The sequence below is a fragment of the Ogataea angusta genome (genome assembly GCF_019207475.1).
Source record: "Ogataea angusta isolate 61-244 chromosome Unknown 61-244_NODE_7_length_650817_cov_90.064852, whole genome shotgun sequence".
NCBI classification, from domain to species: domain Eukaryota; kingdom Fungi; phylum Ascomycota; class Pichiomycetes; order Pichiales; family Pichiaceae; genus Ogataea; species Ogataea angusta.
The window spans coordinates 487,981-508,759 of record NW_025065221.1 but is presented as its reverse complement, the minus strand read 5'-3'; the positions used below and the strand labels follow the sequence as shown (position 1 = coordinate 508,759).

The 20,779-nt window shown below is 52.2% G+C and overlaps 11 protein-coding genes across 11 annotated transcripts; 5 read left to right on the top strand and 6 right to left on the bottom strand.

Annotated features, from left to right (window-relative positions):
- Positions 1 to 52: 52 nt before the first annotated feature.
- Positions 53 to 2,263, bottom strand: KL928_003739 (uncharacterized protein; the record flags this gene model as incomplete). The annotated part of the gene is made up of 1 exon (XM_043204359.1): positions 53 to 2,263. One exon carries the CDS (start codon positions 2,261 to 2,263, stop codon positions 53 to 55), a length of 2,211 nt encoding a protein of 736 aa, XP_043059181.1.
- A 118-nt stretch (positions 2,264 to 2,381) lies between these two features.
- KL928_003738 (uncharacterized protein) lies at positions 2,382 to 3,752 on the bottom strand (the record flags this gene model as incomplete). Its single annotated transcript, XM_043204358.1, has 1 exon — positions 2,382 to 3,752. The coding sequence occupies one exon, from the start codon at positions 3,750 to 3,752 to the stop codon at positions 2,382 to 2,384; it is 1,371 nt and encodes a 456-aa protein (XP_043059180.1).
- Positions 3,753 to 3,814: 62 nt separating this feature from the next.
- Positions 3,815 to 4,735, bottom strand: KL928_003737 (uncharacterized protein; the record flags this gene model as incomplete). Its single annotated transcript, XM_043204357.1, has 2 exons — positions 3,815 to 4,019; positions 4,299 to 4,735. 2 exons carry the CDS (start codon positions 4,733 to 4,735, stop codon positions 3,815 to 3,817), a joined length of 642 nt encoding a protein of 213 aa, XP_043059179.1.
- Positions 4,736 to 4,900: 165 nt separating this feature from the next.
- Positions 4,901 to 6,349, top strand: KL928_003736 (uncharacterized protein; the record flags this gene model as incomplete). The annotated part of the gene is made up of 1 exon (XM_043204356.1): positions 4,901 to 6,349. One exon carries the CDS (start codon positions 4,901 to 4,903, stop codon positions 6,347 to 6,349), a length of 1,449 nt encoding a protein of 482 aa, XP_043059178.1.
- A 1,147-nt stretch (positions 6,350 to 7,496) lies between these two features.
- Positions 7,497 to 9,890, top strand: KL928_003735 (uncharacterized protein; the record flags this gene model as incomplete). The annotated part of the gene is made up of 1 exon (XM_043204355.1): positions 7,497 to 9,890. One exon carries the CDS (start codon positions 7,497 to 7,499, stop codon positions 9,888 to 9,890), a length of 2,394 nt encoding a protein of 797 aa, XP_043059177.1.
- A 191-nt stretch (positions 9,891 to 10,081) lies between these two features.
- Positions 10,082 to 11,566, top strand: KL928_003734 (uncharacterized protein; the record flags this gene model as incomplete). The annotated part of the gene is made up of 1 exon (XM_043204354.1): positions 10,082 to 11,566. One exon carries the CDS (start codon positions 10,082 to 10,084, stop codon positions 11,564 to 11,566), a length of 1,485 nt encoding a protein of 494 aa, XP_043059176.1.
- A 27-nt stretch (positions 11,567 to 11,593) lies between these two features.
- Positions 11,594 to 12,352, bottom strand: KL928_003733 (uncharacterized protein; the record flags this gene model as incomplete). Its single annotated transcript, XM_043204353.1, has 1 exon — positions 11,594 to 12,352. One exon carries the CDS (start codon positions 12,350 to 12,352, stop codon positions 11,594 to 11,596), a length of 759 nt encoding a protein of 252 aa, XP_043059175.1.
- A 65-nt stretch (positions 12,353 to 12,417) lies between these two features.
- Positions 12,418 to 14,037, bottom strand: KL928_003732 (uncharacterized protein; the record flags this gene model as incomplete). The annotated part of the gene is made up of 1 exon (XM_043204352.1): positions 12,418 to 14,037. One exon carries the CDS (start codon positions 14,035 to 14,037, stop codon positions 12,418 to 12,420), a length of 1,620 nt encoding a protein of 539 aa, XP_043059174.1.
- A 351-nt stretch (positions 14,038 to 14,388) lies between these two features.
- Positions 14,389 to 16,125, bottom strand: KL928_003731 (uncharacterized protein; the record flags this gene model as incomplete). The annotated part of the gene is made up of 1 exon (XM_043204351.1): positions 14,389 to 16,125. The coding sequence occupies one exon, from the start codon at positions 16,123 to 16,125 to the stop codon at positions 14,389 to 14,391; it is 1,737 nt and encodes a 578-aa protein (XP_043059173.1).
- A 334-nt stretch (positions 16,126 to 16,459) lies between these two features.
- On the top strand, positions 16,460 to 17,896 carry KL928_003730 (uncharacterized protein; the record flags this gene model as incomplete). Its single annotated transcript, XM_043204350.1, has 1 exon — positions 16,460 to 17,896. One exon carries the CDS (start codon positions 16,460 to 16,462, stop codon positions 17,894 to 17,896), a length of 1,437 nt encoding a protein of 478 aa, XP_043059172.1.
- Positions 17,897 to 18,273: 377 nt separating this feature from the next.
- KL928_003729 (uncharacterized protein) lies at positions 18,274 to 20,748 on the top strand (the record flags this gene model as incomplete). The annotated part of the gene is made up of 1 exon (XM_043204348.1): positions 18,274 to 20,748. One exon carries the CDS (start codon positions 18,274 to 18,276, stop codon positions 20,746 to 20,748), a length of 2,475 nt encoding a protein of 824 aa, XP_043059171.1.
- Between the last annotated feature and the right edge of the window lie 31 nt (positions 20,749 to 20,779).

The window sequence follows — 20,779 nt, the reverse complement described above, 5'->3', positions numbered from 1 at the left end:
TATAAGGATAAAAAATAATTCAGATATTCTCTTAATTTGATATATTTATTTCCTAGTCGTCTGCAACCCTCCATGATTTTAGGACATTGAGGTATTTGTAGTTCGCGCTTGGCCCGTCCATACCAAATGTGACTGGCAAGAGGAAGATAAACCATCCAATCACAAGAGCGTAAAGGAAAATGTACAAGGCGCCGGCTGCCCAACGGTTCAGCTTCTCAGCCAGTCTGTAGACCGTGTAGCAGTAGACAATCATGGCAAAATAGAGTGCTGGAAGGTAGTGGTGAACGTACGTCACTCTACCCATGATACAGAATGGAAGATAATGCAGAAGCCATCCCAAAAACGGATACAGACCTCCCATCACAAACAGATCGGCCTTTTTGGGCTGTCCTTCGAAATCGTTGATTTGGCGTTGCCATCTCAAGAGGTAGCGCACCACCATAATAACAAAGACAACAATGGCAACAGAGGAGGTCCAGGTAGTGGCCGGAGAGCCAATCAGGAAGTATTTCACGTTGTCGTCGCCCCAGCCGCACAGTCTGATACCAACATGAAGGGTAGGCCATTGCCAAGCATTCGAGGCCAAATCGTCTTGTTTCTCTGGGTCCGGCACCAAAGCGTTGTTGGTGGCCATCATGGCGATGTTGAGCTGGATGAAGTCTTTCAGAAAAGATGTCTTCGGCAGCTTGAAGTCTTCTGGAGGATTAGGAAGCTCAGGGTTGCTGTGGTTCTCTATGTTCCACCAGGTCCGCTTGTCTCTCTTGAACGGATTCTTCATGCACATGACCTCGCCCTGGCGGAATCCCCATTGAGGCAGCGCGATTCCGGAAGAAGCCAGGTAGCAGCCCAAAGCCTCGGATCTAAGTCTGAACGAGGTCGTCAATGGGTGTAGTCTAAGCTTGTCCTCTGTTCCGTACTGGTCCACCACTTCGACGACCCAGTTGTCCTTGAAGTCTCCAACTGTCAGGTTTCCGTATCCAGACACCTCGTAGTGTGAACTAGACACGGGAGCAGGGATCTGGTGGGTGTGCAAATTTCTGCCGGTCGATTTGTGAATTAATCTGACGGACATGCCGTCCACCACGTAATGAGGCTCGGTGAACTCGTTTCTAGGGTCTTCTCTCACAAGCTCGAACACCCAGTCATTGTTGGAGTCCTTGTGCGAGTAGGTGGTGACCTGTTGCTGGTTGGAGCCTTCAGGATACGTCTGGATATGAGAGTGCAGGAGGCCACCGGTAAGGCCCTGGTTCTTGATGGTGACCACAGAATTGAGGGTCATGACGTCTCTTGGACCGGACTGCAGTTCCGAGCCGAGCAGGTTGGCCTGGAACAGCGACGACATGTTGGCGTCACCTGGGCCAGAACCGAAAAGCAGGTCAAAGTGGACTTTGAAGCACACCACGAAGACGGTAAAGGGAACAATGATGAGTGCCACGATTCTGGCGACCCAGTGGTAGAAGTAGCGTTTGAGTGGCATGGTGGTACGTAGCTCGCCAAACTTGACCCACAGATCCACCATGGTGTAGATGCCGACCAAAGCTGTCACAAACAGACCCACCATCTTGACGGAGCAGGTGCAGCCAATGCAGATACCCGTCAACAGAAGCCATTTCCACCATTTGCGGGAAAACGAGTTGGCCTCGTCTCTGTTCTGGTTGTGGAATCTGGCCATGCTGAAGACGGTGGCCACTGTGAAGAACAGGAGCATGGAGTCTAGCAGAATGAAGCGGCCCAGGGTGGTGTATGAGGTTTCGAGGGTGACCATTAAAGTGAAGAGCCAGACAGTCTTGAGATCGAAGCCCAGCTCTTTCATGGTGAAGTAGGCAAAGGGGACACACAGAGAGCTGAACGTGGCGTTGAATAGTCTCATCTTGACGTAATCGATGTACTCAGGGTACTCCTGGCCGGACGGGAAATCCCAAGACCCGTTATACCCTGCCAGATAGCCAGAGAGTCCCACTAGCATCTTGCCCAATGGAGGATGGACGTCGTGGTAGAACTCGTGTCTGAGGTAGTACGAGCCGAATTTGCCAAAATGGGCCTCGTCCCAGACGACGTTGCTGTTGATGCCGATTTTGTACATTCTGACGAAGAACGACACGAAAGTGAAGAGAATTGGCGCAACAACAGCCTCGACTTTGCGCCAGTTAAAGTCCTGGACGGGAGGCAGCTGAGGCTCTGGAGCCGGGGTCGCCAGCTCCACAAGCTTCTCCTTCACCTCCTGGTCGGAAATGGTGTCTTTTTTAGATTGCGTAGGCACCATGGACACTAAGGAAAACAAACGATTTATTCGACGACACGTAAAAAATAGCGAAAAATAATTCTATAAAATAATATGCTATGTAAGCACGGTGCGTGTTTATTTGGCCAGACACCAAATTTCATCGGTTTGCGTCTCGTTTTTCGTCGGTGCTGGAGCTGTCGTCAGGCGAATCCGCAGGATCTACTGACTCCGTCGGCACCTTCCTCAACCTCGGCGCGGTCGGGCCTGGATAGGACACGTCTATGGAGCCCTGGTGGATACCGGCAATATCGTTAGAGTGGCTGGCGATTTTCGATGTGATGCCCGCGGCAGACAGTCGCTTGCGCATCGCGCCCATGTCGTCCCTGCTTGTGTTCCTGCTCAGATGGCGGACAATCCGGTCTCTCATAGACTCCTGGCTCCTGGAAGCTGTATCGAGCTGTGACTCTGCGTCGGTCTGTGTAGCGCGGCGACGCCAGCTGCTGCGGGTCAACGACAGTCGGAGATCTTTGCCGTCCTCAGTTGCCTGTGCTATGCTCCGTTCGTGCTCCAAGGGCTCGCCCATGTCGTAAACAGGGAACACTCCGCTAGGCGACCGTTCCGCGACGGATGGAGCATACCGTTGCACCTCTGGCGGGTTGTAGTTGATGGTGCTGTTCAGCGAGGTGACGGGAGAGTGGCCAGAGGTGCGCACCACCCTGGAGTCCATGTTCAGCTCAGGCTGCTCGTCGCGCTCCTCATAGTCTGGAAGATGGAGCTGTTTCATGTCCTGCTCAATCACCACGAGATGCAAATACCACGGAACAACCACTCCAAAAAACGATCCTCCAATAATATTTCCTAGCGTAGCAGGAAGAAGCAGTTTCCAAAAGTACCGGCCCCAGCCAAACGAGCACTTGTTGAAAATCCCAACAGGCACCAGAAACATGTCTGCCACGCAATGGGTGAATCCCATGGCCACAAATGTGAAAATCGGGAGGTATATCATTATGAGCTTGACGTGTAACGGTTTCACCATTATTTGCAAATAGACTGCAAGACACACGAAAAAGTTCCCAGCGATACCTTTCAAAAACGTCTGCATGAAGGAAAAGGCCTCTTTGCTCTCTGCTATTTCACGAGACTCAGTAACATAGGTCCCTGAAGAGGTGATACCAGAAACATGGCAAAATAGATATACCACGAAAATGGTGGCGCCTAAATTGACCCAGAGCGAAACAAGCCAGCTCGTTAGCAGGTCTACAACCGAAACGGCCCCTCGCATCACCCCAACAGAGAAAAATAGCACGTTAGAGTTGAACAGTTCCATACCCATGGAGATGACGAAAAATAAACCGATCGAGTATACGCTTCCTTGCAACAAACTGACCACCCCGACAAACCCGTGATGGGCCAACCCTGGATTCAACGCCTGCACCATCAGGTCCAGCATTCCTCCGGCAGAAAAGAGAAATGCGCCGATGATAGAGTTGATTACCAGAATGTGCGGCTTTAATCTCGACTTCTTCATTGCTGTGGCAACAACGGCCAGGGCAGCCTCGTGAACAGTTAGATAGTATGTGTCATCTGCCATCAGCTGCTGTGCGGAAGAATTTCAGAATCTAAACGAAAAAGCTCGAAGCTTCCCACCCCTTGTGGCTCCTTTTTGAACGCTTCGAGTCTGGAGTCCGTCTCACCCGGTGATGATGATTGGATGTTTGTTGGTCTGGGGAGTGGTTGTGGGGGTGTTGGGTCTCTGGTGTGCATCTCTGCTGGAAATTTTTCACCGTCTTGGGGGCTGGAGTTCGGAAAAACTCTTACGTAAGAACACAAACGATTTTACCAAGCCAGAGTCCATCTGGGCACAATAAATTAAGGAATAAGTATTTTCGCGCGACAGGGTCAATCTATTTACGTGATCAGGGTCAGCAACAGCGTGAAGATGAGACTTGATAGACAGTTGAGCGGGAATATTAGGTCTTCGTGCATGTGGAAAAAGCACAGGTACGACACGAACGGCCACATCATGTAGTAGTATTTGAGCGACTGGATATATGTTGTTCGTAGATGGGTGAACAGGTCCTGCCGTTCCCAAATGCAGTTGTACAAGATGAACAAGAACTGAAACATGAGTCCACCAAATGTCTGGTCGTACACGAATCTCATGAGTTTGGTGTCCACCTGAGACACCAGCAATCTAATCCAAAAGGTGGTAGCTGCTCCATTGAAAATCCCGTAGATGTAGAATTTAATATGCTTAGATATGCTGATTGTACGCTGGTAGAATTGGTTCAACGACTGTGCCAGACATGACGTTTGTGCCCCAAGAAGAGCCCCAGCCAATAGCGGATGATACTCGTTGATGTGATCGTAGTAGATGTATATTATGTACAGCAGAAACACCTGGAGGGCGATCACGTAGCTGAAGCGTTCGCGTATAGGGTCGTATTTCTCATATTCGGATGCCGCCAGTCTCTTGTCTTCTTTGTGGTAGGGCAGCACTTCCTCGGGCATTTAACGTTATCGTGTATTTTTCGGAAAAAAAATACGATGCCAGTGTTTGCACCGCCGCAAACGATCGCGCACCAAAATATATTTTTTTTGAGTTCGCTCGTTCACGTTCGTAAAATCAGATCATTTTGTGCTATAAAAGGCTTGGTTTTGGAACCATTTTTCTTAATGTACGACGTGATTGTGGTTGGTGCCGGAGTGGTCGGGCCTTGTATTGCCACAGTGATGGCCAGACAAGGCCGCAAGGTTCTGATTGCCGAGCGTGAATGGACAAAGCCAAACAGGATTGTCGGAGAGCTGATGCAACCGGCAGGTGTGAAAGCACTCAAGCAGCTCGGTATGATTAGTGCTATCAACAATATTGATGCGACCCAGGTCGACGGGTACTACGTCTCGTACTATGGCCGCCATGTGGAGATCAAATACCCCGACAAGAGCGTTCTCGCTAACATCGACACTGAGCCTGTGCCCGGGGCTCTGAAAGCTGGAAACGAGGACAAGCTGGACACAGACAGCACTTTGGACATGTCTGAGTGGGATCGGTCGCCCACAGTCCACGGCGTGGCCTTCCACCACGGAGACTTCCTGATGAACCTACGGGGGCTGTGCTTGGCAGAGCCAAACGTGACCAAAGTGGAAGGAAACGTTACAGAGCTTATTCGCGAAGACGACAGGGTTGTAGGTGTGAAGGTGGCCGGCAAAGACGAGTACCGCGCCAAGCTGGTGATATGTTGCGACGGAATCTATTCGAAATTCAGAAAAGAGCTGTATCAGGACAAACAGCCGGAAATCGGGTCGTATTTCGTGGGTTTGGACCTCGAAGACGCGGAGCTGCCCCTGAAAAACCACGGCCATGTGATTCTCGGCAAACACGCTCCCATCCTGGTGTACCAGATCAGTCCCCGTCACACGCGGATCCTGTGTGCGTACCGAAGCCCCCAGCTACCAAAGCAAAAGGAGGTTCTTGAGTATCTGCGATCGCAGGTCCTTGTGTCTTTGCCGGAGAAGCTGAAACCGTCGTTTGAGAAGGCTTTGGGCGCAGAGCAGAACGTGTACAAAAGCATGCCAAACCAGTACTTGACTGCCAAACCAAACACGGTTCCTGGGCTGATCTGCATCGGAGACTCGCTCAACATGAGACACCCTCTGACGGGCGGGGGTATGACCGTTGGCTTGAACGACGCGGTTCTGCTGTGCAAGCTGTTGGCAGACGTTCCAAGCGACGATTTCCTGGATGAGGGTGTCATGCTTGAAAAAATGCTCACCTTCCATGGCGAACGCAAGTCGCTGGATGCGGTTGTGAACACACTTTCCATTGCGCTCTACACATTGTTTGCAGCGGAATCCAAGTACCTTGAGCTTCTGCAACGGGGCTGCTTCGCGTATTTCCAGCGTGGAGGCAACTGTATCTCGGGCCCTATGGGGCTGCTATCCGGCATGCTGCAATCGCCTGGTCTGCTGTTCTATCATTTCTTCAACGTTGCGTTCTACAGCTGTTACCTCAACTTCTGCGACAAGGGCTTTTTGCAGAGCCCGCTCGCGCTCTGGGAAAATATTTGCACCCTGTCTATTGCCGCGTGTGTCCTGCTGCCGTATCTGATCAAAGAGTTAATATAGATGCTAGAATATAGACGAGATCAATACACAATCTAGATGGTTCAAATGAAGAGCTCTTTGGAGTAGCTAGCCGTCTGCGACTTGCATGATAAAGCGAAAACGTACGTCACTTTTACTAGCACACGAACCTGCCATAGCTTATCTGTGCAATCTCGGAGTACATAAATAGCAGGGCCTCCCCCAAGACCAGACAAAAACTTAACCCACAAAAAATGGCTTGTTCCTGTTGCCCAAAGAACTCCAACTGTGCTACTGAATGCGCTTGCGATAAGTGCAAGAACGGCCAGTCTGCTGACAGCTCGTGCTCCTGTAGTCTGTGCTCGTGCAAAGAGAACTGCAAATGCACCGATTGCAAGGTGTGCCAGGCTAAGCACTAGTGGTGAGCACTTTGTTACGTATGCTAGCTCATTTTATAGCTTGTTTAGTTGAATTTATGGATTTCAATTTCATTGCTGACAGACTTGCTACTCCGTAACGTAGAGAGATTTCGGATAATGCCCGGACTTTGCCACATGCGTTATTTTCGCCTAACGACGCACATACGGCTATAGTGAAAATCAGCTGCCTACAATAAGCTTGGGCCCGGATATCCGATCATGCATTCTCCTCGTAAAATCATGCTATTGTCCTCGGAATGCAAAGTTTGCCAGAGGCTGTGCTAAGTAGAAAACTATTTAATTAGCGGAGACCCTAATTTACTATTTGATCTAAAATGCCTTGTTCGTGTTCGACTATTAAGGACTGTGTTTGCGAAGCAGGATGCTCGTGCTCGCACTGCCAAGAGAAAAAGCCAGAAGCCGTGTGCTCGTGCGGAAAGTGCGCTTGCAAGGACGACTGCAAGTGCTCTGACTGCAAGACCTGCGAGGAGAAGAAGTGAAGGTTTTGCCCATAAAAAAAGGTTTTGCTAGTGTCAAGTTTGCTAGTGCTATGTATATAGATACTACGAATATAGCTAATCAGCATGGCTAGAGCCAGTGTAGAGACGTTGTAGCAGTGCACCAGACTCAAATTCTTCACGAGATTTTCTCCGTCCCGGCCGTTCAGTCGCGACGATTTATGGAATTTAATGGCAACAAACTTTTCTGCAATGAGCGAACAAGTCGTCTATTCCTCGTCCTTGCTGTTTGGAAAGCCGCCCCAAGAGGCAATGGAGGCGCTCAAGCTGCGTCACGTGCAGTCGAAGACCATCAACCACGAGCTGGCCGAATGGTTCACCGCGTACGGCCGGCTCCGACTCCAGTATGTTGACCAGCTCAAGGCCCTTCTCAAGAAGGGAGACAGCCTGCTGACGAGCGTCGACAACCCGAAACTGCACAATGCGACGGTCGACTCGCTTGGACTGGCGTCGCCAATGTGGACAGGCGTTCTGAACATACTGCACAAAGAAGCCGAGCTACTGGACTCCAGCACCCGGAAGATGGGGAGGGACATGATTGCGCCGTTGAAAGTCTTTAGTCGGCACAACGACTCGAACCTGATTGAGATGGATGAGCTGGTGGGCCTGGCTTCGTCAATTTCACAAAAAGAGGCCCAAGGCGACGCCGATGCCCTTAGAACCGAGTGGAGCGAGAGAGCGCCCTACTTTTTCGAGGTCTTCGAACGCTACGACTACAACCGGCTCGTGCTATTGAAGGACGTGTTTCTCAAATACCAGACCGACGTGAGCGACGTTCTAGACACTTTTAAAAAGCTAAACGAAACGGCCCTCGAGCACACGCTGAGTTTCAATCCTCCGGACGAAATCCAGCGGTATTCCGAGGCCGTCTCGGCCAAGACCCTGCCAATCGAGCTGACCAAGGAGGCTCCTCCAACGAAAAAGGCCCAGGACAACGGATTCACCACGTCTCCGAAACCCGCGCACCGCAAGTCCCGGATCCTCAGTCTCTCCAGCTCCAAGACCGAGCACTCGTCTCCAACCAAATCGAGACACCCGGCCGCTGCGGCCGCGTCTCCAGAGAAGAAACCAAAGGAAAAGCACGGTCTTCGGTCCAAATTCGGGACGATGCTGCGTGGAGGCAGAAAGAAGAAGAGCGACGTCCATAACCTCAACAGCACCACCATCGCAGAAAGCGAGGCCTCGTCTGTGGTTAGCGGCGCTGCGCCTGCCACAGAGCGCAGCGAGCCGAGCGTAAGCGAGAGAGCCACTCCTCAGGCGTCGACTCCGGTCTCTGAGACTCCGCCGGCCCAGCAGCCTTTGGCAGAAAAAGTGCCCGAAACTGTGCCCGAAACTATTCACGAGACTGCGCCTGCTTCCTCGTCACTGGCCAGCGGCTACCCGGCCATGCAGCCTACAAAACGGTCCAACTCGATGGCTAGCGAGCTCACCAACAGCTCCTCCATACAGCCGTCCTATAGAGGCTCCGCCAGCTCTCTGGCCTTTGCTTCTGCGGGCACAGTTCCTACCACGGCGCCGGAGCCCGTCCAGAAGGCCGTTCCTGCGGCCGCTCCTCTTCCCGAGGCCGCTCTCGAGTCCAATGCCGAAGCAGCGGCTCCGCCAGTGCCTTCAGCCAGAAAGCACACCTCGACGGACGTTGGTTTCGGCCCGAGACAGCCTCACGGCTCCGCGCCGGCTCCTCCTCAGCAGCGCAGAATCAGCACCCTTGGCAGCTCGCTGGAGCAGGCGCCGATCGCCCCGAATGCCACCGGGTCCACCATGTTGTCCAGAACTAACACCGGCACCGGTGGCCTGTCCAGCGGCCAGATCCACCACCCTAACCTCACGCAGCCCGGCCTGAACGCGTCGGTCGTGGAGATCTACAACGCCTCTTTCAAAGACGGCCAAGTTACCGGGTCCAACGTGATTGGCGAGATCGCCTTCAGCTACCTGCTAGATAAAAGCGTCCAAAAGATTCCGTCGAAAATCGAGCTCCAGGTGTCTTCGTCCGGAGCATTGCCAAGTTTCATGTCCAATCCATTGTTCATCCAGCAGGACCAGCAGCAGCCCAGCCATTTCACCATCCTGGATCCGTTGCAGATCCACCTGCGCACAGTGGGGGGCCTCAAGTACATGCTCAATAGCTCCAAGCCGCCGATCGTGGTGCATCCGATCTGGAAGCACGAACAGAGCCAGTCGACGGTGATCATCTCCATCAAGCCGGCCGACGAGCTGCTGCCTCTGCTTGAGTCCGCTACCATCGAGCTCGCCAACCTCATGGTGTCGGTGTCGATCGCCGGGGCGCAAGCGGCATCGGCTGCTACCAAGCCGTCCGGGTCGTTCAATAGAGAGAAAAATAGAGTCACGTGGAACCTGACGTCGACTCCGTTCCTGTTCTCGGCGTCGCACCAGGAAGAACGGCTGATTGCGCGGTTCATGACCAACGGCGTCGCCAAAGAGGCCGACGCCGGTATCCAGCTGCGCTTCACGATCAACAGCGAGGCGGGAGCAGAGCTGGTGTCAAAACTGAACACCAACATCAGCATAAACGCGCTCGTCGACACCGCCGAGGACCCGTTCAGCTCCACAGAGCACATCCAGGAGGAATGGAGCCCCGTCACAACGCTCCAGACGATCATCGCCGGCAGCTACTCGGGCCACGCTTAGTTGCTTTGTGGTGCAAGGGTGTGTGTTTGTGCTGGGGGGTTGTGTGATTTGGCTCCGGAGAACGACGTATTTTTTCTATTCTGTAGTCGGTCGTGCGCGGTCGCACCCTTAGGGACAAACAGGTTATAATAAGTTAGATTTCTTTTCTATTCCATCAGATATAATCGCTGCATTCTTCTCATCCACCCACCATGAGTAAGCACGCCAAGTCCCAGAGCACCTACGCTTTCGAGAACACCAGCACCAGCGTTGCTGCGTCGCAGATGAGGAATTCCCTCAACAAGATGATCGACGCCGTGGAAGATCCCAAGGTCAGGGCCAAGTTCGAGGTCGAGATGGACTCGTTCTTCTCTCTGTTCAGACGCTACCTAGCCGACAAGGCCTCCGGTACGACCCTGGACTGGAACCAAATCCGTTCTCCTACTCCCGACGAGGTTGTTGCCTACTCGAGCTTGCAAAACGCAGATAATAGCAACCTTTCGAAATTGGCGGTGTTGAAGCTGAACGGAGGTCTGGGTACCTCAATGGGCTGTGTGGGTCCCAAGTCTGTCATTGAGGTGAGAGATGGCCAGTCGTTCTTGGATCTGTCTGTTCGCCAGATCGAGCATCTCAACAAAACCTACGACACGGACGTGCCATTGCTGTTGATGAACTCGTTCAATACCAACGACGACACCCAGATCATTGTCAGAAAGTACCAGGGCCACCGTATCCGGATCAGAACCTTCAACCAGTCCAGATATCCTAGAGTGTTCAAGGACTCTCTTTTGCCTGTTCCGCAATCTTTCGACGACAAACTGGACGCTTGGTACCCGCCAGGACACGGAGACCTGTTTGAGTCTCTTGTCTCCTCTGGCGAGCTGGACGTTCTGCTGGAGCAGGGCAAGGAGATCTTGTTTGTGTCCAACGGTGACAACCTGGGTGCCACCGTCGACACCAAGATTCTGAACCACATGGTCGAGACCGGTGCTGAGTATATTATGGAGCTGACAGACAAAACTAGAGCCGACGTCAAGGGTGGAACTCTGATCAACTACAACGGCCAGGTCAGACTGCTCGAAATTGCCCAGGTTCCTAAAGACCACGTCGAGGACTTCAAGTCCATCAAGAAGTTCACAAACTTCAATACCAACAACCTGTGGATCAACCTGCGTGCTATCAAGCGTCTGGTGGAAGCCAACGCTTTGGAAATGGAGATCATTCCAAACAGCAAGTCTATCAGCGTTGGAAACTCGGAGATGCAGGTGTTGCAACTGGAGACTGCTGTTGGTGCTGCCATCAGACACTTCAAAGGTGCCCATGGTGTGGTTGTTCCAAGATCCAGGTTCTTGCCAGTCAAGACCTGTTCCGACCTGATGCTTGTCAAGAGCGACCTGTTCAACCTGCAACATGGTGCCTTGAAGCTCGATAGTGCCAGATTCGGCGGCGCTCCGTTGATCAAGCTGGGATCGCACTTCAAGAAAGTTTCCAACTTCCAGCAACGTATCCCTCACATGCCAAGAATTCTTGAACTCGACCATCTTACCGTCACAGGTAACGTTTACTTTGGCAGAGGTGTCCAGCTTAAGGGTACCGTGATCATTGTCTGCTCCGATGGTCAGAGAATCGACATTCCTAACGGCTCCATTCTGGAGAACGTCGTCGTCACAGGTAATCTGACCATCTTGGAACATTAATAAATATTATACTGATCAAAATGATATTTATCTACTTGCGTCACCGTAGTTCTGTTCAAACCGCCGCATCTCCTTTCCAAACCTCCGTTTACGCTTCCTCTCCAAAACCTTTTCACGCTGCTTGCCCTTCATGTTCTGGAATCTTGCAACCTGGACCAGCTTCCGTTTGTCGCTGCGCTTCACAAACTCCTTTCCTGTCTTCTTTTTGTAGTCTTTGATCACCTCGCGCTCCAGATCTTTGTTTTTGAGCGCATCCAAACGTGACTTGGTGCTCTTTGCAATATAATCCAGGTCCTGCAACTCTTTTTCGCTCAATTTGTTGCGCTGCTTTGGATCTTTTAAAAGACTTTGCACTTGCTCCAGCTCCTTTTGTCGATACTCGTCCAGAAACTTGTAATTTCGCCGAACCTCGCTCTCATTCACTTTTCCAAATGCAGAGTCGAACCGTATGTCATGGTACTTTGTCTTTGCGTACTTTGTGCCATCAAGTAACCCGGGAATTTCTCGCACTTTCGAAACCGGCTTCTTCGCAGACGTCTCGCTGGGAGCGTGCTTGTTCTTCTTTGTTTTCTGCGAGTGGTGTTTTTTGCTTGGTTCTTCAAAGAAGCCGCCATCCGAGTCTGATTCTGATTCCGAGTTTTTATCTTCTTCATCTATTTTCTTCTGAGCAGCAGACAGAGCTCCAAACGAAAGCGATGATAAGGAATCGTTAGAGGCGTCGCTCAAAGATGCGTCTTCGTCCTCGCTGTCCAGATCCTGACGTGAAAACTGAGGCCTCCTAGACATGATACACTATTTTATCTTTTTTTGAGAAAATATTTTAGTCTTCAAGGCTGTGAACTAATGATACATTATTTATTCAAAGAATAGTACTTATAAATGCCCCGTTCAGTAAACTCGCCGGGAAATGCCAACTCATCGTTCTGGAAGAGACCCTTGGAGCAGTTGATTTTCCGTGAGGCGTATTTCAAAAAGGCCGGACGCTCAATCTTCTGCATAATCTTTCTACCCGTGTTGATGTCAAAATACACCAGATTATTATTAAAGTTCAAAGATTGACCATTCAACTCTTTCTTCAGCTGCTCCTCGTTCAGCCGGAATACCCAAGCTCGTCTGCCCTTTCCGTTGTCGTTGTAGGTTTTCCAGATTTCGAGAGCACCGTTGTTGTAAACCCTGAGCTTACCGGTGGTATCATCAAGTAGGTCAACCACTTTGTAGTCCACCTCGATGGCTTGTAATGTTGGACAGCATGTGAGCAGCTGGTTGTTGTCCAAAGTCCATCTGGTGATATTTTTGTTTCCTGTGAGATCGATAAATTTGAGGTTGTGCAAGCTTGACAAGACTAGTAGCAAATCATCAATGGAAAGTTGCGAATGAGCGATCACGAGACTTTCGAGCGATGGGAATCTCTCGGCAATAAGCATCAAATGTTTGGGCTCGACGTCGACGCCGGCCAGATTAAGGTAACGGAGATTTGAAGCGTTCATGTTTCCAAGCAAAAACGTTAGTGTGTTTGTGTTGAATGGAGATGCAATGTTTGTGTCGACCTGCAAATTGAGCCAGAGCAAAGAATCGTTGCTGACTGCTGGGTGTTTGGTGAGAAACTCGATCAGGTGTCGAGCGGCCCCAAGACGGGAGCAACGTGCAATCGATAGATGGGTGAGCCGTGCGGACTCCTGGAGACTGTCGTTAAGGGTCTGGATGGTGATTTGCGTGTGGCTGAGATCGAGCCGCTCCAATGCAGTGAGGTTGCGCAAAATGCTGGTAAATGCTTCGTTCGTGAGGTCTGTGCATTCGTGGAAAGAGAGGTTTTTGACGTTAGAGTTGGGGAATATGTGCAGGTTCTCAAAGCTTCGGGAGAAGCCGATACCGCTGGAGCCGCAAAAATCAATGGCTTCCAGTTTAGGCAATTTGTTGAAAAGGTGGTCAACTACCACGCTGTCGATGTCGCCCTCGATGCTCTCACTGGCAAGAAACTCGGTCAGGTTTGGGGTCAGCTCCAGACACTGGAGAATGGTTTTGTGTGTCACCATCTGGATCTCTTGCATCATCTGGCCTGTTCTTCCCAGGCCGACTGACGTGAACTCCGAGAAATCCAGGAATTTTACATAGCTGCCGAGAAGATTGTTCTTTTGCAAATTCTTGAGGAATCGGTCAAAAAAAGTGGATCTGGTAAAATTAGCGTATCTGAACACATACTTGAGACTGAGCAGATAGAATGCGCTGTTCACCAGGCTGACGGACCGACAAAGATCCTTGGTATTAGCGTTCAAAGAGTAAATTTTGTCGGTGTCGTTATAATAAACATATCCAATTATTTTGTCCAGTAATTCATACGGAAGAGGGGAAAGGGCATCAAGATGGTCCAGCTTCTGCTGCTGGGCCAAGAAGAACTCGTTAGGGGTATTAGTAGACTCAGGAATACCGCCAAAAATGAGCTCTTGGGCGGAATTGAGTTCCAGTGTAGTCATAAGAAGGGGAAAGTTTTTTTCGAGGGGGTCGAGCCCTAATTATATGCAAGGTTGCGGTTATACAGTGAGGAGTTATTGGTTACCCGCACGTCTTGAGAGGACGATCTCCTGTCTCCGTGCCTGGCGACAACGGCCAGTGCGTGCCCTGATGGTGGTGCTGACAACGGTGTGTGTGGCCGGCAAACGGTGGACTTTTGGGCCGATATATCACGGATGTTGCACAGCCTTGGCGCCGTTGAGTTTGCTAGGAGAGCAATTTTTTTTTTTTTAATAAAAAAAGAAAACGGCCTTTTCTTTCGCTCTTGACAGGACACCCGTGCACCGCAAAGCGCTCCCCGGGGCGCACCAGGCTTAGTGGTTGCCCGCAAGCCACAACAGATGCGGTTTCAAGTTGTCTGTGCAGTACTTGTTGATGGTCTCCTTCGACTTGCGGTCGTGCGGAAAGTGTTTGTCCAAGTATGAGCAGCGCACCTCGGAGTAACAAATATAGTCCACCATGATTCTCCAGAGAGTGGCCTCGAGGTCGTTGCCGAAGTTGTCATTCTCGCCAAACATGCGGATCCGGTCGCCGTTCTCCTTGACAATGAAGCTGTCGCTGATGAGCTCGATTGGCAGCAGTCTTGGGTAGTTGACTTTGAAGAAGAGCGCGGACTTTCTTTCTGGGGCGTCGTTGAGGTACTTTTTAAACTCCTGGTTGGTGATTTTGTCGGGGTTTGTTTCGTACTTCTCCTTGAACGAGGTGAGCGAATAGAAGTCGACAGTTGGGTCGAACTGGAGCATCCCCACTCCGCGGAACTCGCCGTTATACCAGAACCCGTTGGCCTCTGTGGCCGTTCTTGTCTGGTAGTAGGGCAGCTTGAGCGCGGTGGCAGCAGCGGCAAATGTCTCTTTTTCTCCCGAGGAGCTGGCCTGGACAAGCAGCGGGTAGAAATAGCCCTCTCCGTACAGGTTATAGTACAGAGCAAGCAGCATGGTTTTCCAATGGGTCTTCTTGTTGATCATCAACTCGCCGCTGTCGTTGGAGACGTCGGGAATGGCGCCGCGCCGGTCGTGCAGCGGGAACACGCTCTCTGCTTTGGACGAGCTGACGTATTTTGATTCTGGCAGCTCAATCACCGAGTCCCGAACCAGAGTGTTGTCCACAGTGAGCCCGGTCGCCATGTACCAGAACGGAGACGTTTTTCTTTTCCAGAAGTCCGGCCACAAAACGAGGCCGTGTGAGTTGAATGGCTCAGAGGTGAAAATCGACTCGTCCAGAGACTTGATAAGCAGCGTCTCGCTCTCCAGGAGCAGCACATTCTGGTAGTTGGACGTCAGCAGAGCCAGCGACCTGTACATGTTGGGGTTGATGTTGAAGTCTGTGAAAAACAGCTCTTCCTCCTGGGCCGTCTTGATGCCCAGCTGCTCGGTCATCACCACGCACCTGGCGTTCAGCTGCGGCAGATAAATGTCGCAGATCTCACGGTCCTGCAAATAGTCCGACATCCGCGGAAGCATCACCTCAACAGGCAACGACCCGCCCATCCGTCTGAACATTCTCGTGCACAGCAGCGCCAGCCACGAGAGATCGCCGCCGCCCAGAATGATCACGCCGTTGCCCCTGTACCGCAACACCTCGTCGTACTCCGGCAAAAGCTTGACAAAGTTCTGGTGCGCGTTCTTCACGCCCGACACAAACTCGTGCGAAAAGCTGCCTATCGCAGAAAGCCTCCTGGAGGTGAGCACGCTGTCCTCGTCGAGGCCGGACTCGTCGTACTCAAACGGATCCAGCTTGACCGGCGGCTTGTTTTGCTCGATGAGCTTGAATATCTCTCTGAACTTGCTGGTCTTGGCCAGCTCGCGGTCCAAGAGCTCCTGCTGTGGATCCACGTTCGGAGTGGCTTTTTTATTTTGCGACAAATTGTTCAGCCATGAGGTGTAATTAGAGGGAATGATCTTTTGCTGGATCTGGGGAGAAGTGGAGCCGAACAGAAAGAGGAAAAGCGACACGACGCCGACGGCCAGCAGCAGCACCCGTGCGGGATACCGATAGTAGTACGCGAGCGCACGGGTCTTGAAGTACCGGTAGTTCTTATTGAAAGAGCCCATAATTTCACCTGCCAAATAGAAGCGCGTTTTTTTGAGCATAGTGCAGCACGTTCAGAATTCGACGAGAGGGATTAGGTAAGCGTAGTTCTACTAGGGTCCTCAAAGATCTCAGAGACAGTTACCCGGCCTGGGACTTGTGTGGCTCCGGTCCCGTGCGGCCGCTGTAGGCCGCACAGAACTTGCGGGATAACTATGGGAGGAAAAAATTCCCCGGGTGCTACAGCCCTTGGCCACCTTGCCGATTATGCATCCCGCGCTATCCCGCAGCTCTGATAACTAATACTGTGTAGATATCGTATAAAACGCCTGGGCGAGCTGCCTGACATGGGACTGAATGCTTGTGGAAACGCTGAACGGGTTGAAGGCTTCAGGAAGGCCTCTGCTGGTCCACATGTGGCGCAAATACGTGCTTGTGCCGGTCGGGACGCTGCTGATGATGCTGCTTTTGTATGGCATCAATGAGATAATCAAGAAGACGGGCATCAACTTCCCAGCATCTGTGTGTTTGATGCTGCTTATGTACGGCGGGCTCAGTTTGAACTCGTGGCTTTTCGGCGAGCACCGCACTGACGCTTTTCTGAAGTACGTGGATATTCCGTGTGGATTTGCTCTTCGATGGATGAATTTGTACTTCACGCCTCCCTTTGTGACGCTGGTTTTGTCAGATAAGGTGAGTGTGGCGGAGGCGTTCACCATCATGGCGGTGTACATTGTGGGCTACATCTTCACGTTTGGGTTCATGGCCTATTTTACGTGGGGGTTGCAACTTTTGCTTGGCACGTACAAGCATCACGTGGAAATGGACGAAAAAGACGAGGAGAGCCAGATTCCGGAGGCGAGCGACAACGCCAGCAAGCAGTCCTCGGACATCGTTAGGGAGGAGGTTGCGTGGGAGGACAAAGTGCGGGACTTTGTGCTTGCGTGGATCGACTTCTTGGTGTACGGTCTCCTGTTTATTGCGGGCATCCCCGTCTACTTTGTCACGGGCTACGAGATGCCTGTGCAGCTGGCTACTGCGGTGTTGCTGTTTCGGGCGTGCTTGCTCATCCCTGCCAAGCTTCGCCGCGTTCTACATCCGATTTTAGTCAGTTTCGCTCTTTGTCTGCTGGTTTACTATATTTTTTCGCTGATCAAGGGCCAGAATTACCTAACTTGCATCAGACATTACAGAACCGGCCGGACCTACCTGACGCTGTTCGACAGCGAGAAATACCCCGAGTGGCCGGGCGCGGGCGATTTCCTGCTCTCGCTGATGGACATCTCGATTGTGTCGCTTTCTCTGTCAATGTACAAATACCGCGGCGACTTGAAACGACATTTTGCCTCGGTGCTCCCTCCAATCATCGTGTGCGCATTCATGTCATTTTTCATATACCCGCCGGTGTGCTATCATTTGGGCATCTCTGCCTCCCGGTCGCTGGGCTTCACGGGGCGCTCTGTAACGACGGCACTCGGGATACCATTGGTGACTGCGCTGGGAGGATCGACGCAGCTCATGGCGGTGACCACGATCATCAGCGGAATATTGGGGGTGCTGGTGGGCGATTTCATCGTTTTCAAAGTGTTCCGCGTGCGCAAGCACGACTTTGTGAGCCGCGGTGTGTCGTTTGGTTTGAATTGTGGAGCCGTGTCGACGTACTACCTCACGGTGGTGGACCCGCGAGCAGGAGCGATGAGCGCATTGAGTTTTACCTTTTTCGGAACACTGATGGTCATTCTGAGTGCGATCGACCCGTTGGTCAGAATCGCGCAGAAGCTTGTTGGGTGGTGACTATGACGTAGGCGGGGCACCCCCCAGCCCCCATAGTGGACTGCGAGGCGTCCCCGTCGGGGTGTACCATTTGTGCGCTACTAATCTATATACAATTTAGTCTGACCCGCGTCCGTTTCTCCATCTCTTTTTCGCGCATTTCTATTGTCTGCGAGGGGGTGACGTGTCGTGGGGAAATACTATTCGAATTCCGCATTATTTTCGAGCTTTCTTTTTCTGTGCCGCTAATTGGTCACGCACACCGAATTCCTCAATCTATTGTTTCCCCAGAATTTTACCTAGGATTGGCGGGGGTGCAGATGACGCATTCGAAACCGTCCGTGTCAAATTATAAAAGCTGACACCTGCCCTGCTGTGCGCCCGTACGCAATTCCCCCATGTCTTGCGAACGAAAGAATCCCTGGAACATCATCAAAAACCCGGTCAACGGCAGAACAAGAATCTCGCAGGCCTGCGACAGATGCCGCAGCCGCAAAATCAAGTGCTCGGGCAAATCCGAAGACTCGCCTCGCTGCACCAACTGCGAGCGCGACGGCTTTCAGTGCGTCGTCAGCGACAAGCTCACCAGAAACAGCTTTCCCAAGGGCTACACCAAAAACCTGGAAAAGAAGCTGCTGGAAGTCGAGCTCGACAGAAACAAGCTGATGCTTGAACTGCGCGAACTAAGGAAAAAAAGCGGGGACGAACACCTCACCGCAAATATGCACCCCTCCCGGGCGTCCCGGCCAGAGACCCCCTTGCTGGTGGATGCCTCCGGCGTCCTTGTCATCGACCAGAACCTTGTCTCGCCGCTGCAGAAGTACATTGACCAGCTCCAGCTCAACATTTTCAACGGGTACGAAAAACAGCCCTCCGCGGTTTCCGACTCGGAATCCAAAATGCTGGCCAACTACCACATGAATCTCAACCGGTACCTGAACCTCGTGCTGTACAAGCTTGTTTTCCCGCTGCTGGCAGACAAGGCCGAGCGCAGTCTCGACCACCTGATCTGGCTTTTTTTCAACGACCTCAACAAGCTGATTCCGGTGCTCGACTTTGAGCTGTTCTACAACGACTACCTCACTTTCATCAACAAGTACACCCCGGAAAGCTCCACGTACATCGAGAACGGCGAGAAAAAGAAGAAGTACCACGAGTTCCTGCCCAAAGAACAGGACTTTCTCGTGAAGCTCATCCTCGTGCTCAAGTTTGCGCTGCCCACACCTCGCACCGTGGCCCAGTCGTCGATCCTCAACAAGCAGTCGCTCAACCAGTTCGAGGAGGCCATCAAGCTGATCAACACGAAGAACCTCGCGTTCCTGTTCCGCAACATCAACTTTGTCATGGACCCTTCGCTCGACAAGTTCGAGGTGGCTCTGCTGATGCTCTACTACCTGCTCAAGTTCGAAAACTACCACATCAAAAAGGACGAGCGTCCGCCCGTCTCTTTCCTCAGAGACATTCTCAACGTGTGCATCTCGCTGTGCCGCGTGCTCACGCTCGACAGAGACGCCGAGCACGTGTGTTTCACGCCGGAGCTCGCCGAGACACAGAAAATCCACAGGCTCAAGCTGTACTGGAGTCTGCACTCTCTGACCCGGCTTTTTGAGATCTACTTCAACTTCAAGCTCGACCTGTTCGCTCACCAGCCGCAGTCTCTGGAAAGCGTGCGTCTGGCAGCCAAGGACCTCGACATCACCATAAAATTCGTCGACCTGCTGGATTTGGTGCCGCACAATTTTATGGAGCTCGGGGAGCAGGAGCTGCTCCAGTTCGACGCCCGGCTCGAACAGTGGAACACGCTCCACCAGATGGCCACAGAGGAAAACGCCCTCGCCGTCAACAAGCTGAGAACCTACTACAACTACTTCAAGCTGCACATCTGTCTGAGAACAGACAGCGCCGAGCTTGCTGCGCTGTGCGCCAGCGTGGTGCAGCTTGCCGGTGAGCTGGTGGAAGGCGATCTCGAGAAACTCGCCCTCAACAGCTTCAACTTCCACCTCACCACCCTGCTGGCCCTCGTCAACGTGGCCAAGCTCGAGGACCGCCCTGCCGAGTACACCTCGCTTTGCTCGCTCTATTCGCAACTGGTGTCCGGGATGCACTGCGACCCGGCAATCATCCAGCTTGTCAAGCACATCACCAACTCTGCCGGCTCCGACGACCTGTACACTTTCAACTACTACCTTGCACCTTCCTCGCTGTTCAGACGCAAGGACACAGACCTTTTCGACCTCTCTGCCTTCGAAACGCCCTCCGAATACCGCTCGTTTGCTCCGTCAACGGATCCCGACGTCGACAGGTCTGCCAAGCGCACCAAACGCACCACGTCGGGCTCGCCGCCTTCGCCGTCCTCCAGCGTCTTCTCGTCTGTGTCCAGGGCCTCCTCCATCTCCTCCAACAGGCTGTCTGTCGGCTCTGCCGATGCTCCGTCCTGTCTGTTCCCGTCTGCGTCGGCCCCGCTGCAGAAAGACGACCTGCTCGCGAAAAAGGAGCGCAGCGCTCTCTACGAGACTTTTAGCCAGTCGGTCACGGGCAACCTCAACAACGGGCTGAGAAAGCTGCGCCGCGAGGGCCGCAGCCGGTCGAAATCGGTTGTCGAAAATTCCAAGAGCCACTACGATTTCGTCAAGCCAGAGTCGCTCATGCTCAACGACTTCAAGTTCGAGCTCAACGACCAGCTCGTCGAAATGGACCAGGTGGACCTCGCCCCTACGGACACGCTTGAGCAGTTTAGCAATCTTGAGACCAAACTCGAGAGCGTCGACGTGCTCAACACCACAGACAGGAAAAGGTCTGCCTCGTTCAGGGACGACGACGACCTCACGAAGCTCAAGGAAAAGGTTCTTAACATGAAGTATGCAACCACATAATATTCAATGACGATTTATTCTATCTGTTTTT